Source organism: Sinohyriopsis cumingii, chromosome 5, assembly GCF_028554795.1.
Source record: "Sinohyriopsis cumingii isolate HCF-2022 chromosome 5, ASM2855479v2, whole genome shotgun sequence".
In the NCBI taxonomy this organism is placed as follows: domain Eukaryota; kingdom Metazoa; phylum Mollusca; class Bivalvia; order Unionida; family Unionidae; genus Sinohyriopsis; species Sinohyriopsis cumingii.
The window spans coordinates 77,016,557-77,034,561 of record NC_142965.1 but is presented as its reverse complement, the minus strand read 5'-3'; the positions used below and the strand labels follow the sequence as shown (position 1 = coordinate 77,034,561).

General features: G+C 37.3%; 1 protein-coding gene across 1 annotated transcript in view; it reads right to left on the bottom strand.

Annotated features, from left to right (window-relative positions):
• The window catches only part of LOC149799522 (tumor necrosis factor ligand superfamily member 10-like), a 56,243-nt gene that overhangs the window by 10,002 nt on the left and 28,236 nt on the right, over window positions 1-18,005 (bottom strand). The window contains exon 3 of the mRNA XM_089958869.1: window positions 2,218-2,319. Within this exon, the coding sequence (XP_089814995.1) occupies window positions 2,218-2,319 (102 nt within the window). The remainder of the gene's footprint in view (window positions 1-2,217; window positions 2,320-18,005) is intronic.

Genomic DNA, 18,005 nt, shown 5'->3' with positions numbered 1-18,005 from the left:
ACTACTACTTGTAAATTGGAGCTGGTTTATAAATCCTCTACCGGGAGACCATGTAAACGCTTCCAAGAGCTCGTATAGAAAGACGATTGTCGGCGTGCACGCTTTATTTTGATAAATAATTTCCCCGCAATGATCAAACATTGCACAGGTAGAAGTCATGATACAGACACCATGTTGTATGCGCGAATCGGTCACTGTGACAATACCTGTAGATGTTTTATAAAAAAAATCAGAAAGTTCGGAGAACACAGAAAGCGCCATAAATTAAATTGGATTTAGGTGGGATTTTGCATGCGAGTCAACATATATTTCCAGTTCACCCGTCAGTAGTCATTAAGCAATAAATCTGATTAATAATCGAATATTATAGGGTTTCCATGCAAATGCAAGAGTACTTAATGCTAGAAAAATGTCAGCTAGTGAGCCTTTCTATGATAAATAGCATCCTCACAAAAACAGCAATGAACGTCATAAAAGTGTTGATATTAACAACATCATGTATGTAATCGCTGCTCATGATCAAAAGTTGCCGAATTTTATTTGGATTGAGGTGGATTGCACGCGTGTAATCATATTTTTTTTTCCAGTTTAGATTACCTGGTTAATTTAAAGGTCTGCAAAATAATTGGATTTTAATGCAGCCAAATATCTATAAAGTTCCTTAAAAGCGCTAGTAGTTAACAAAAATGAGACGCAGAAGAAAAGTTATCACTGATGATTCAAAGCTGATCAGCGGCATAGATCATTGGGTCAAAGCCTAATTGGCCCAAATTATAATCGTGGTTTAATGTATGCCTATGATAATCTAACTGGGATCGGCAACCTATTTTACATAGCGTGTCATTTTGTCCGATTATTTACAAAATGAACGAGCGCTTGCCACCAGAAAGAGAGTAACACTGTTAAAATCGAGATTTTGGACTACCCTTAGCGTGTCTTGGGTATATTTCGGTCTGAGAACGCTTTGTCTTGGGTACGTTTCGGTCCGAGTACGTTTTGTGTTGGATACGTTTCGGTCCGAGTACGCTTTGTCTTGGGTACGTTTCGGTCTGAGTACGTTTTAGTTTGGGTAAATTTTCACTGTAAACCAGGATGCCTCAGCCCCTTCGTTATCATGCGCAATGTTAACATTATGGATATATAAGTGTGTGTGTGTGTGTGTGTACATTACCAGTGAAACAGAACAGGAAAAAACTGATTTGTCGTTAAGATACATGACTCAAAGTGTTGCATTTGCAAACGATATCCTACAATGTTACATCGAAAATATGCATCACTTTAAATAACAATAAAGAGTACAGTTTTGGCTGATGTGTGAGTACGCAAAAACTGGTACTATTTTTGCTGTCCATAAACTGTTATCTTAGCTTAAAGTCCCTAAAACCTTCCCTTCAGAAAATGAAAACTTTAAGTTTCAGTGTTTTATGTGGAAAGCGTGTAAACCATAACCTTCGTGATATAACTGTACATGTGAGAAAAAAACTGCGAAAATAAATGAAATATGGATTTCTGGCTCAATGTATTGTTATGTTTGTTGTTAGAAATGAAACTATAGATTCGTGTGGTATTTAAGTACAAGTCCTCACTACGATGCTGCTTTCATCGATAAATTTTGCCAAACAAAAATATTATGAAAAAATATATAGGCTGAGCTACATGTTTCTAAAGAAAACATGTTATGTGTCTAAAGAAAACATGGCATGTGTCTAAAGAAAACATGGCATGTTAAGGTGCCATCTTTTCAAATCTAAATGTTGAACCTTGCAAGTTTTCATCACATCATTGCAGATTTATTTAGGTTTATATTCTTCCATGCTATTAATTATTGCACCAATTATTAACAAACACCTCATGATGTCGTTATTAGGACATATGGCAAATAAATAACATCTATGTTATTTGTATGCACTTCACAAAGACCTTTCGTTAAAATGTTGTCATGTACAATTATAAAACATATATTTATATATTACATGCGTATCTGATGCTACAACATACAATCAGTACATTTCAAAATGTGATGAAAAACATCTGACATTTATACTATATTTTTCATTAAAATGTATGAAACCTGCTGCCCCGCAAAATATAGAAATTATAGAGCTCGTTTTTCATATTAATGAACTACTTTCCGGCACAAACCCAAAATACCGTGGTAAGACTAAACGCTCGCGAGATCTATGTGACAATTTTCGTAAGGGCAGAGAAAATTAATACCTGATGGAAGTTCGGGTCGCTGCACAGATCCCATCAGATGAGCAACCGGTCGTTTTTCATCATTCTGCTCCGCTGGCGATGATGACGTTAACTTTATATTACCTGGATTTAAAAAGAAATATAAAAAATAATATACAATAACGTTCAACCAGTTTATTATTTTAGGGAGACTCCATTATGTATAACTCCACAAAATCTGCAAACAGCTGGAACAAAGAGCACTGCATGATTAAAAGGGCTATAGAAGCTTGAAAACAAAATGCTCTCGTCTACGTAGACGTGTTCTCTACCAGTAATATATATATATATATATATATATATATATATATATATATATATATATATATATATATATATACACTCGCTTAAAGGACAAATCCAAGTACAAACTGCATAGATCCAAGCTGCAACCGCATAATGTGCAGTTTCTTTGGAGTAATCAATAGAACAAATAACACAGAACCTGATCTGCAGGCATATCATGCTACGGCGGATCAGGATCTTTATTGTTTGCAATTCGACTCGAATTATAAGCGAGTATATACGGTAGTGGATTATTCAACCGACAAATCTGGATTTATTTCTTCAAACTTAATATCTAGTAATAAAAATGTCGACGTCTGCGTAAATACTTCACAATTTGATTTGACTCATGGATCGCTGATAAACATAGCAAACTAGTTCAAAACGTGCACTGTAGTGTATCTTCAAAACACTATCAACACTTCCTGAGCTTGTTGGACCTTCAAGTACAAGTCTTGAACTTTATTTGTTCTAAAGCTAAGCTTGCTGAGAATTCTCAATAAAGCATTCGATCTTCTGCAGCTGGGACTCTTCCTTATATATATATATATATATATATATATATATATATATATATATATATATATATATATATATATATATATATATATATATATATATATATATATATATATATACAGAGAGAGAGAGAGAGAGAGTAAAGAACACTTATTCACAAATGTGAAATAATAAAACAAAAAAATTGTACACGAACCATACAATAGCAAAAATTATAATGTATGATTTCTTAATCTAAACTTTTCTCATTTTGCCTTGAATGCAGTGATTGTACCCCCAGTTTTCCAATCAAAATCTCCAATTTCTGGATACTCATGACCAAGGACGTCCGCTGTTAGTGAAAAGGTGTGACTAAACACAGAAGTACCCCAGAAGTCATTCTTATTTCCGGATAACAAGAGCCTCAAAAAGGTACGAACAGAACGGCCGGGTCTTGTTCGATCACACCATATATTGTGACTATCTCGCCCATCTGTATGCGATAGTATATTATTAATACTGTTAAAGGTAACACTTGGGTGTAGCAAGTGTAGATGAGTGAGAAAACGCGACATACACATATCACCACTCACATACCATAACGAAACACTTTATATTCAATATTAATACAGTTTTCCACAAAAAAGAGAACCTACCATAGGTTCTCGTTTATGAGACGAGTCCATCTGCAAACTGCACAGACCTAGATCTATGTGTATGCAGTTCTGGGTCGGTGCAGTTTGTAAGGAGTAATCAGCAGAGCAAACGACATAAGCCCTGATCTACACACACAATTTTCTACGGCAAATCAGGATCTGTGTTGTTTGTGGTTTGACTCGACTTATAAGCGAATAAATACGGTACTCTTAAGCGGTTGCGAATGCCATTTTCATTTTCCTTTAGGGAACAAATCGAGAGGCCTAACTTGGAGTCATATTTTAGAACATGTTAAAGGGGCCTGGGTGTTTGACTGTGGTTTAAGGCGCTCGCCTTTACATATATTATCGCACACATCTCACCTCTGTCTGTGGAGTTCGAGTCACGTCTCCAGCAACGTGGGTATCAGGTTTGATTCGACTTCTAAGCGAGTACATACCGTAATAAATAGAGTACAAGCGTGGCAGGAGACTACTTCCGTGGTGCTGACAAAGACAAATTATCCAATGTCCTTTCCCTTGCTTAATTAGCTCATAGTCGATAGCTAAGATGCGCAGGAATATGTGAGATGTCAAGATTCTTTAATGATATAACAGAACAGAGAAGCGTGGAGGGATACAATTTCCGTTGCACTGACCAAAACAATTCTCCAAAGTTTTATCAAGTGAATAAATTAGCTGTTGTTATCAATTTGAAGACGCGATGCGAATACGTGCAATAATATGTGAGAAGTCAACATTCAATACGGCTGATATGATACAGACTTAAGATCAATTTTGTTTTGTTCTCAGGACTTAAAGGCCATTTTCAGCATATGGCGGCCAACATGTTTGGTGCACGACGATCCCGACACACCTACCAACGGGAAGCTACAGGCAAGCTTTATTACATGCCAATGTCGAGCCAAGACTCAAACTCACGTGGACAGAGCCGAGATGTGTGAGTACATCTGTTAAGGCGAGTCCCATATACTCGGCCACCCTGGGCTCACTATGAAAAACTACATCTTGCAATAGAGACTTTAAAAGGCAATATGCATTTTCCTATGCAACTATGTGGGTTTTTTTTCTTCGTTTTCTTTTTTACATCTCGGTTCTAGGAATTCGTTTATTGCAGACATTCATTCGCTTGTATTTTCACAGGATCCTGGAATAATTGCTTAATAAGCTACTTTCAGAAAGAAAGAAGAAAGGTCATATTCTGTAAGGATGATACAAAAGCTTGGGTACTGTGAAACATTTTGTACCACGGTGTACTGCGGTATATGCGAACATAACCGCGCTGATTTTGAACATACCGCGGTATTTCTGAACATACCGCCGTATTTCTGAACATAGAGCGATAGGTATTACAGTATACTGAAATTACATTAGGAAACAACAATGTCTTGGACAGAGGCATGACAGTTGCATGTACATTTTCATGATAAGTATATAGAAAATCTCAGATATACCGAACTAATGGGACTCTGAAACATACATTTGTGGTAGCTCAATTTCGTTATAGACGTTTGACAAGAAAACTAAAACTCTTTTGCAGTAGTATGCCTTATATAATCCAGGTAATAATTTCACAGATAATTTCTTCAAGAAAGTTGAGTAAACAGGACAAAAGTTTAATAAAGAAGGACAAATCTGTTAAAGTCACCGTGCACATTTTTAATATTCCTATGGTCAAACTTACTGACATTTATTTCTTCTGACAACTCTATCAATACAATATTCTTGTTACGAACTCTAGCAATGTCTTCAATCATTTAAATTAGGACTGAAATCGAAAATAAGAACGTATCCAGGTGCAAAAGGTAATAACGTTGGATCAACGTGGATGGAAACGGTCTCATCGTTTAGCTGCTTGAAAAAATGTGTTATCAGTTGTTTTTGTCGATACAAGTTTTTGGGGTGTTTTTTTCATTCCAGATTTACTCACTGCGTATGCATTGGAATCGCGTGTGTATTCTTTTGCTGATATTTACTGCAGATGCAGAGTGATACTCCCCCCCCCCAAACACACACAGCAAAATCGCATGCAAAGTGATATAAAAGATCCCATTACTGTAATGTTTTAGCCCTTCTACGTTCTAGCGCACCTGCCAGCGTTTTGTCATCAAACTGTAGCAAACATCAGTGAAGCATATGATGTCTACCAACTCCAATCTTCGTCAGCGTCCGCCTCGGATGCGGAAGGTCGTGCGTTCGATCCCCGGCCGAGTCATATCAAAGACTTACAAAAAATGGTACTAACAGCTACCTCGCTTGGCGCTCGGCATTAAGAGGTTAGTGTTAGGACTGGTCGGCCTGGTGTCAGTATAAAGTGACTGGGTGGGACATCATGCTACATGTCTGCGGCATGATGCCCCAGTGCTAGGCATCACTGTAAACTGCCACACTTCAGATATCGTAACGATATGACTGCAAAATTGTTAAAGCTACGTTAAAAATCCAAATTACACACACATTAATCATTATCCCAAACATTTTTTCACACTTTGTTAGGAACTCTACAAGCACAAAAGTGTCAGAATCAATGGTTTTACTCAAAAAATCTCAAATGATCCCCTATTTTGACCTCAATATTGTCCTAACAGACGTTATATGGTGGGTAGCACATCCGCCTGTCATGCGAAAGAGCGGCAGTTCGAATCCCGTTGTGTCCATTACCACTGTTATGAGAGCAATTTTATATCATTTCCTTCACCTTGGGATGAAGCTCTTCTCTTGACATAATCGAATGTTGTTCGCTCTGAAATTCTGTAATGTCATTTGCTTTGATACAGTATATACGTCATTACTTTTATACAGTGTTTAATGAAGATGTAGCGTCTGAAGACTCTCCGTTTACCGAGTTATAATACACACTAGGGACACGGGCAGACCTAGCCTACAGGCCCTGCCCTAGGACGTGCAACAAGACAGCATGCAGGGCCCATGGCAGCAAGCGATGAGCCCGCGACCCAAGGAAAAAATGAATTGCCTGAAAGCGCGGGGCTAAAGGCGGTTGTCTAGTACGCCTTGCCCTAGGGTCAGGCCTGCTGGCAAATGAAACAATAATTAACTTTGTGATTAGCTCATAGCATCGGATATACAAAAAAATGGATTATCTTACCCTGAGGGTAAAAACCTACCAGCGATAATCTATGTGGTAGATTGGTTCTTATTAAAGCTCTCTCTCTCTCTCTCTCTCATCCTTCCTGGTATCACAATTCGTGTTTCCCGAGCCCGAGTTTGTTACAAAATATAATAGGTTGATTATGTATGTTCATCCGTCTGTCTGTCTGCCTATATATATATATATATATATATATATATATATATATATATATATATATATGCATATGCTGAGAGAGAGAGAGAGAGAGGTGAAAGAAAGGTAAGTAAATAGATATGCAACAAGATAACGCAGAATGTGGCTTGCCCTAGATAATATTCAAACTTTCAGCTGAAGTGATCACAAACGACACGCCTGATTCAAACAAGGCCTTGTGTCAACCATAAACTGATATTATACCAATTCCAAAACAGTTCCATTCCCATGATGAATACTGCTAGAACGTTGCAAAGATTTATGCTGTACTAATGGAACTGTAATAGAGGGATCGCTAAATGCCACGTGGAAGTGTAAATAATGTTGCTGTGCGGAATATAAAGGAAATCCTGAGCGCCTGGATCTAACGAATCAATCAATCTTCGTCGCATTTTTGGACTATCTTACCAATGTACTCGAGCGCTCAAGGCTGGAGAAAACAAATAGCAGCTAGTTCTGGAACGCCATCTTGAAATGGCAGATAGATTAGAAAACTCCTAAACGTAACAAACCATGAACACTGGGAATGTAATGGATTTCTGTGTTATCCATAAAATAAACAATATACCCCATGTACTAACAAAAATAACGCATTGGAAGCAGATGCTCTATCCCTTGTGACCTTGGAGAAAATAAGAGCAAGGTAATGTAGGATTCAACGGCCAGATTATAGAAGAAAAGAAACATAACAAACAGGGTACTATTGTTGTCCTCGACACCATTTACCTTTAGTCCACTACTGAACATAACATATGTAAGGCATTGTTGTTGTTTTGCTAGTGTTCGTCGTCATAGTGACTTTGTTGAAGGCAACGCTTCAATTTTTGTGGGGTGTGTTTTGGTTAGAAATTTATATAAAAAAAACTGGAATTAAAAAAAAAAAAACTATTTCACTCTGGACGTACCATCACACAGCATGATAAATTGTGAAGTTTGTACAATCAATTCGTTAGGGGCAATGTGCTCCATTTTCACGTCTGAGACGAGGACGGGCCTTACTTATCATTACAGTACCTACATTACAAATGTATGGACACGTTTTGTGTTCTTTATTATCATAATATATGGCGATATGCTTTTAATTGTGATTTATGTATATTTTGCCATTTGCTTGATTCTGTTATGGAGAGGAACTATTAAACCGTACGTATTCCTATTGACTTGCCATCTTGTATTTATTTAAGTCAAGCAAGAAATATATCAAAGTTAATAATTTCACCTAGAGAGACTTGATACGGTTTTACGCCCATAAGAACAAACACCGATTTCACTCGCATGGCGTAACTTCAAATGTACTCTAAAGCTGTCGTTATGTATTCCATTTTACAAAACAACTTTGATGTCTAATGAAAACTGGACGGAAGTCTTCAGAAGTCTCGAGTTTGCAAAACACAAGCTTATTTGATTGGCTCAAAGACAATTTGTTAAAACATACATTATTGACACCACCAGTTTTTTCAAAACATATTAGGTCAAAGCAGGTGCAAACAGATAAAGTTATCGTAGCCGTTTTAGAGTTACATAAATAAAATAAATGAATAAACTGATTTTATCAAAGGAAAAGATGTAACATTTTGAATTATTTGTTGGAGATTACTGTTATAATTTATCTTTACGAATGATTTCGAATATTAGATTAATTTCACTTGCCATGATGTACATGCAACTATTAACTTGATTCCTGCAGAAGAAATGTACACACAAGTGAAAATGCACACGTAACAAGCATCCTATCGTAAGAATTACGATGGACTAATACGCATGTGCAATCAGTTTTTACAACACCCTACCAAGAAAAATAAGAAATGTATCTTCTCGGTCAAGAGACATCATCGGTACGCCACTTTATATGTAGCATAACATTCCTTTCCTAAAGCAACATCATCGCTGTTCTGCTTGTTACCCAACAAACCAGTTATTTGGGGAAAGCTTTGGTAATTAGGTTTGAATGGTGGTGCAGTATCGTTGGTGCATAACATTCGTTCTCGAGCATCTACTTGTATACTGCGCAACGCTTCAGCAACGTCAATTTATAACGATGTTTCCATTGAGTGGAATAATAAAGGGGAGGTTACTTGTACAAGACTAGCGTAACAACAATTAGCGAAAGCTTGCGGGAACAATTTAATGTTTCAAGAACTGATACCTGGTGAATACCTAGAAATGATAAAGCATCGAGTTTAGAATAATTTCGATTTAGTATGAATTACATGAATTACCGTGTTATTAGTAAGATACATTCCGACTTAGGTACACCTGCTAGTATGTAATACATTACAAAATGAATTCAACCCTTTATGTTGTACCTTGTGTTGTGTGACATTACGTTTTGCTCTATTCTAATTCATGTCGTGAAAAACATTTTACACACCGTTCATACTTCAGCTTATCTACCCATAAACATTACACATTTCCAGACGTACAAAATGCAAACATTCCATTATTTACGGACCAACTATTTCGTTTTCGTCGGAGGGGACCTTGGGATTTTCGGAAGAAATTTCCGACTCTCCAGTACCACATATCCTTGCTGTAATTTATAGGTAACACAGATGCTATTATTATATCCATTATTTTAGCTACAAATGTAAGAAAATATCTCAGATCGAAAGAACAACCAGCAACAACACACCGAACATTAAAGGGTCGGTTAACGAATGCTTGATCTTCAGTTTACTTGCAACATGGCTATGGCTACTTCCACACGGAAGACGACAGCATATTTCTACTCTCAAAGAAGCTTTTGCACCACCACGCGCCTTCAGTTATACACAGGATCAAAGTAGTGCATTAATGACGGGAAAACGCATGCTTGAAATGATATCTACTGTGCGAACGCGCTAGTGCAAACGCTCCAACACTTTTCGACCATTTGGTTAATGTGTGTCTTATTACCTTCCTGATTTTGGATACTTCGACTGTCCTAGGCATTACTTAGACCTATCCTTATATTCACTTTACCCTCCATTTTCATCACATTCTAAATACATACGTTTCAGCTAACCTTTTAGTTCAAACTCTTAATCGTGTAAAAACATCCAGCTTTACATAATGTTAAAACATCGACTAAACAATATATCACTCAACAATATTAACAAGACTTTCAACACATATACTGTGATGTTATCCAATGCGATGGAAAAACTGGTTTTACCTTTGCTAACATCAGTCGAGTTTTCCATCATCTGACTCGAATTACGATTGCACAAGACCATCGACTTGAGGAAAAGCCATCAGTAATTTAATTCATTCCAACTCAGTGCTGAGTTAGAGCTCCCATAGGAGAACTATAACGAGTTATGGGACAGATTTATAGGTTTGCCTGATGCCTAGTGCGCAAGCAACTCGAATAAGAAATATTTAATTGAATAACAGAAGTGTATCCTGCCCATTCTTTACAGCGAAGATTTGGACCACCTCGCCTATTTTTGCGAGCCAAATATATACCTCGGATGTATATTTACAAAACATATCACTAAATTTTTCTGCCGGAAAGTTCTTAGCAAAGAGAAACAGCAATCTGTTCGGGCCCCGTTGGCCATTTCTATAATTAGATTAACCTTAGAATTGATAGAGAAGTTATGAAAGAAAATAAAAATCGTAAATAACCGAGGGAGTCCGAATATTCCTTCAAGGTTCACACCAGTGGTTCCCAAAGTGGACGGTACGGCCCACTTGACTGTGGTAAGATTATCGGGGGGGGGGGGGACACTAATGCTCATTAATGCTTTTTACAAGGTGAGGTAGGTGGCGCTGATGTTAACTGGGGGGGGGGGGGGCGGTGGCAAGAAGAAGTTTGGGAACCGCAAGTTAAAACAATATAAATATCGGCACTTGACTACTTAATAAATATAAATCTCCTAAAATGCAACAAAAAAATCTGCATATGAGATCAAACATTAGTATGCATAATCGGACAATGACTCCAAACATAACGCTACTATGTATCCCATTTGCTACCTTGACGTCGATATAGCTGAATAATTTTAACTGTATTGATTCGTATGTTCCATTGAAAACTCTTCATGCGGGCAGCTGTATTTCGAGCCCATAAATTTGACAAAAATACCCATGTAACTCTGTACACAAATTGATTTTCGATTGTACACTAGCTGTTTACAAAGCTTTGAACGACAATCACGGATTTTATTTATAGTTCAAACATTCCTTCCTTTCCTTCAGTCATTGCCAGGATTCAAGGGACATAGTTAACATACAACTGCTATAGACGTAGCTTTCTGGGAATGACAATCATTTCACAATTACCTCAAAAATATGTTGTGTGTGTGTGTTTATGTGTGGTGTGTGTGTGTGTGTGTGTGTGTCTTGTTTCAGAGTTGCAAAATGTAACAAATAATAGCTGTCCCCTTACAATGCAATTTCTATCAATATTAAGTCCACTTCTACTTTGCATACCTCCCTACATCTTATAAAAATCAAATTTACTTTTTTTCCCTACCTCCTTAAGATGCACAATTTTTTCCCCTGTAATTGCATAGTAGATCTATATTGATCTTGGAAAAGTGATTCAATCAACAAGTGCAATTATGTTAATTTGTGCACGTTAGCTCGATGCACCCCCTAATTTAATACAGGTTTCAAAACTGTTGTTTTTAATCATTCCTTTTCTTTACATTCAAATATATCATTGTGAAAACAGCACTGATTAGTTTAATAACTTGAACGAACACTGCGGTGTCCAAAAGACACGGGAATTTCCGCTTTAAGGCGTTATTTTAAGTGTGTGAATGTGTGCGTGTGTGTGAGTGTCTGTGTGCGTGTGTTGAGATGGGTTGGGATCGGGAGGTAGGAGTATTTAAGAAACATCAACAGAGCGTTAGCATTTGCTTTCTTTCATGAGCTACGACGAGATTTTGGACACACTGCAAAATGTGAGAAAAAGATCAGCCGACGGACGGCCATGACTGTGTGATCTTTGCATTTTGATAACCAATCATAACACATGTATTTCGTTCACTGTTTCAGTAAATCAAAAACTGCTATTTCTATATGTTTGAGTTTAATCTCACAGTGCTGTTTAGATTCATGCTGATATTAGAAGACGAAAATAAAATATTCAATTTCCTTAGTGAACGCCAAAAAGTGCATTTCAAAACCATGCAATGTCTATTGAATTCCTGCAAAATAAGACATACCGTATGTACACCAAACGCAAACTCTATAAACCCATACGTACAAGCAATGCGCCAGCAGATGAGTCGATACGGTTTTATCAAGAGCAATCAGTACAACAAGCAACACGAATGCTGATCTGCTAGCACATTATGCAAGGGTAGATCAAGATTTATGTTTCTTGCAATTATACTGACTTATAAGCAAGTACATACGGTCATCCCTCTGACAATGCAATGGCCTTTCAACTACTAAAGCATAACGAATCAGCAAGGTAACTTAATGAAATAAGAAGCTCGTTCACACTTACTAAATCCATTCGATGATCAACAGAGGACCTGTTTACACATTAAAATACGAAATAGCAAAGTTAAATGCTAATGGAGGAAAAAAAAGTTTTCCCCAGCATGATTGTTACTATGTCAGTCTCATTCAACACCTTTATAAGTCTGCCAAATACAGCTTATTGCTGTATTCATGAAGCAGTGCACAGATTTATTATTCCACTCAGAAATCAGTACGGCCAAGGACACGAAGATGTAGAAATACAATAACAGCATATATAGGTAACAGAAAAGTGAACAGGTTCACCTTCTGTTGATTCATATATAAAAATAAATTCGTAAATTCAGCAGGATTTCAGTTGAATAATTTTAACGTATAATATATTCACCTTAAGAGCATCCATGCTGATAATGCCAGAGCACTTGAAATAATAAAATAAACATAACTGATATCCTTTGTGCATGTGTGTGTGTGTGTGTGTGTGTGTGTGTGTGTGCTTAAATTATTTATAGGTGTACCTACGGGGGTGTACTTGCGTATATCTACGTTTCCAAATGCATATTCAAGCGCCTACATGTGTACACACCTATGTCTGTATGTATGTGCGTATATATGTATGTATGCGTTTGTTCGAATTTGGCGTTTACTTTAAAACAAAGAATACGTTTCAACAAAGCATGTACACTATTTAACAGGTTGTCATTAAGTTTATTAAAACTGATTATGGTTAAGTTTATTAAAACTGATTATGGTTTGCCAAGATCTCTCTTACAGCTTTGACGCTATGGTTAGTCTTTTCCGGGCAAACGTATTCTTGTAAATGTTTGTGGCACATAACGACAAAATATGACGAGAATATCATATTTAATACGTACATTAAGAAACCTCATTTTCCTAAACTGCGCTGAGGACATAACGGACCGGACGTAGATGTTTCCTGACTGACCAAAGTGCACTAGATGAAAGAGTTTGGTCATTTAACTCGCGTCAAGTCTATGAAAGCGTAAGACAAGACTGACCATTTATTCATTTGTGGACGAAAGGATGTGTGTGTGTCTGTCTGTATATATATATATATATATATATATATATATATATATATATATACAAAATCAAGATAATAAATCCCAATTCCCTAAGTTATGAACGACTGACAGAATACGAAACCGTCACGACGGGACATCAGTCTATCGCAGGTTAACAGTCTCCAGCGGTCCGTCCGGATACTGGAACACCATACTGAGTAAGGAGCAAGCGAACTAGGCTAACTGTGTTGTTTAAGGGTAAATAATAGTAACTTAAGTGGGTCTCGAACCCACAGATCCTTCATCCCATAAATGCGATTTCTTACTGAATAAATGGTTGCCCAACTGGCTGGGGAAAAAACCAACAGATGGTTATTGTTCACTGTTGTTGTATAAAATAACCTGTATTAACTGGAAGTTATTAAGGAAATAAACTGTAATAGTAACAATAAAATACCAATGTACCTGTCATGTATACGGCATTCTTCTAAAATGAATCATTTCACATTTTTCTTCCTTTAATTCGATTACTTAGACCGATCCGGTGACCTCTGATGTTACATTAGGTACAGCGTTCGCCTTGGATGTGGGAGGTCGCGGGTTCCAACCCAGGCCGAGTCATACCAAGGACGTATAAAAATGGTACTAGCAGTTGCCTAGATAGGCCCTCAGTATGAGAGGTTTATGTTGGGACTGGTCAGCCTAGTATCAGGATAATTTGACTTGGTGGTAAATTATGCTACACGTCAGCGGCATGATGATCCATCCAGCGCTAGATATCCCTATAAACTGCATTTCTACAGACATCGCAGCGATAGGACGGTAAAAAAAAAAATTAAGTTATGTTAAAAATCCAACACACACACACACACACACACACACACACACACACACTGTATTCAGCTGCCATATAACTTTTGCAACAGCTGCAAGAACAATCAAATTAATTTAGATCTTCAACAATTTAATTTCAGTCTTGACAAAAAATTCCTTACTTTGTGGCTATCCGTCTACATATCAAACACTATGTAATGCAATCACACGCCACTATTAAACGCAATAACACACCAATATTTAAAACAATAACATACCAATATTAAAAGCAATACCAAGCCAATATTAAAAGCAATAACATACTAATATTAAAAGCAATAGCACTTATATATACTGATAGTTATTGCATCAGGTACGCACAATAAGGCTTTGGTTTGACTGGGTTAAACCCACCTTAACGTTGCTCTGCCTGAGGTAATATCTAAGCTCCAACATCAACAGGAAAATCCGCACCTGTGGTCAGCCTTTTAATATGGGTCACTGTAAATTTGACTTTGCTCCCGGGTAATTGAATACCTAATATAGGAAACTAGTGAACGTGAGTTATCATCGTTGGCACAGGCCTTGTTGTTATACTAAGCACACGTGATTTAACGTTACTTAAGTTTTTAGTTTTCGCAACTATATCAACAGTTAAGTAGCTACTGTGTGTTTAGTCCTGTAAAATCACCACTTTCAAGGTGATGTAACAACAAATAAGGTACGGTCATGCGAGTGACACAGATCTGAATTTTGGAATTCACGTGGCATCCGTTACACAATAAGAACTAAGAGTAAACAAAATTATAATTTCAGGAAGAAACAAATGCAATGGCGTTACTAAACTATGATACAAACAGCATTGTGCTGAACATATATACATACATACAGGCATACACACACACACACACACACACACACGCACGCACGCACGCACGCACACACATACATACATACATACATACATACATACATACGTACATACATACATACATACCAAAACTGAATACGAAAATGTATTTCTTAAATTTAATGTATAAATTCCATCCAATCTGAGCGTCAACTTCTTTTTCTTTTACAATGGATTTGATCAAAACTGAATATAGAAACACCAGCACCTTGATGCATGAACGAAATAGAAGATATACATAGTTTACAATTTTACTTGTGTGTTTATTATGGAAATGTGTCAAAATCGACCCAGGAGGAAATCAACAAAGATGGGGGTTATAGACTAGTCCACGGTTTATAACAAAAGAAGCAAACAAAAATTAAAGAAAAGAAAGACTCGGGCAAAATTGGTTGGGGTACGAAGTTTAGTTTCAGTGCTCCTGTTTGATGAAGGGCTACAAGTACCGTTAAAAACCAACCAACCATAACGGTTTCGAGCAAATAAACAGCACATAATTTATATAAGTTGATAAAAAAGACAAATTACTAAGTCGTCCTCTGAGTGTTTGCCTCAAGCGTCTTGACTAAATCAAACAGCTGAGGAACTATTTCATTCGTTGTTAAGAAAGCGCCTACATGGCATTTTGAGCTTTGCTCTAAGCAGGTTAATTACCGTGCTATTTCCTAAGACAGAGCTTCTGAAAAAGCAAGAGTATTTGTCAAATACAAAGCAATGAAAGACAGCAAGGTCAACAGTAAATAATTTTAAACCGTTGTAGTGTTAAATTTACCCGAATGGCTGACAAGCTGGTAGCTCTTTCTATATATGGCAAGTAAATTGTCAAAATTTCAAAACGTCATGCAAAACAGCACACACACCACACTATAGGTACTGCAAGAAAGCTTGAGTTCGATCTCTGTGCTGATGTATGTTTTATAAAATGTTTTGCTGACATTTAAAAAAAAAAAGCTTTCAGAATTCGAACACTGGATTAAATAGGCTGTACACTGTATCACCGTATCACCTATCTATCAAAACTATATATCACCAGGCTTCTCAGACCGCTCCGGTGGCCTATTGGTTAGAGCGTCCGACTCGGATGCGGGAGGTCGCGGGCTCGAACCCCGGCAGAATCTTAAGAAAAACTTGGCAAAATGGTACTAACTGCTACCTCGTTAGGTGCTCCGCATTGAGATCAATATTAGGACTGGTCGGTCTGGTATCAGGATAACGTGACTGGGTGGGACATCATGCTATTTGTCTGTGGCATGATGCCCCAGTGCTAGACATCACTATAAACTGGTACACTGCAGATATCGTACCGATATGACTGAAAAATTGTTAAAGCTACGTTAAAAAAATCCAATCACACACCCCAACCCCCACACACACACAGAAAGAGAGAGAGAGAGAGAGAGAGACTTATCAAAAGTGCAACCGTGAAGTCCAGATACGAGCACAAGTCTAATACATGCGGTGGAGAAAACTGGCAAATTCAAAGCAAGTCACGTTGGGGCAGCAATTTTGCTCTGCCATACGTCCCATATTTCCGACTGAAATGGTGTTTGGATTTTGTAAAGAGTACAGTTTATATTTTGAGAATTGTACGCATTTTAGCCTTTACCCATTTTTAATGCCCTGTTGGCATGATATAGCCAGTGTTGTACTGATCTGCCTTCAAACCCTGCGCGCCCGCTCACACACACACACACACACACACACACACACACACACACACACACACACACATACATACATACTACATACATACATAAATACATACATACATTTATTTCAAAAGGGCACACAACTCAAAAATTCAACGTGCACTTAACAAGTTTACCGTTACATTTTGTGTGTCTGGAGTCACTTGTACCCCGAAGCTAAGATTAAATGATATTTAAATACCTGCTATCGATTTCACTTGATAGGTGTTATTGTTACTACCTACATACATGAAGAAGTACAAGCAGTAGAGTCACAACCCGACCCCAAAACTAAACTGTAATATTGTTCATTCTTAAAAGACAAACTCAAATGGACAATAGGTTACCTTACACACACACACACACACACACATATATAATGAATTTTTTAAAATTGAAATCCGAGCTGGTGGAAGGAATAAGGAAACGGTCCTCCCTTGCCACCAAACCCCACCCTCATTGCGAACGCTACTGTTCGAAAACTGAAAATACATATACTAGGTTTGTTGTTTGTAAACTTCAACGTTGAACGCCATTTTAAGCTTACTTGTTTCCACATTTGAACACAAATTTCATAACGTAACTAGTTGGGTTTCTCTAGATCCGTGGATAGTGGGGTTGAATATCCGCATCGTGTCTTCGGGACAGGGACATTGCTTCCGTTTCCTTGACTTGTTGAGGCAAATAAATGAAATAATGTGCCCAAGGTACCGTTAATAAATCGACCAACGAGAACCAAAATGGACCAGGAGGAGGTCTGTCTGATTTAAACACGTCTCAGTTTTATTAATTTTCAATTGTCGATGTGTGACTTTTAAGCTTAAGTTTGATATAATTTTGTACGTCTTTAGAATTAAAATGTTAAATGGCGATAAAAAGAATTTACTATGCAACTACAACGACATTAATACCATGTGGGGTATTAACGTCTTATGACAACTAAACTTCAGCACAATGAGAAAATACTAATGGGATCGTAAAACCCCCAATAATACGATATTACAGGAATGCATAACGGCTAATTACGGCGTCAATACAATATAAAACTCTACAGAAAATCCCATCCCCACATTTATCAATATCAGCCCTGTCCAAACCTGCAGGAGAATGACGTTATAGTACAAGTTATTTATTGGGTATAGCACATACCAGGATTTAGTACACACTGGATAT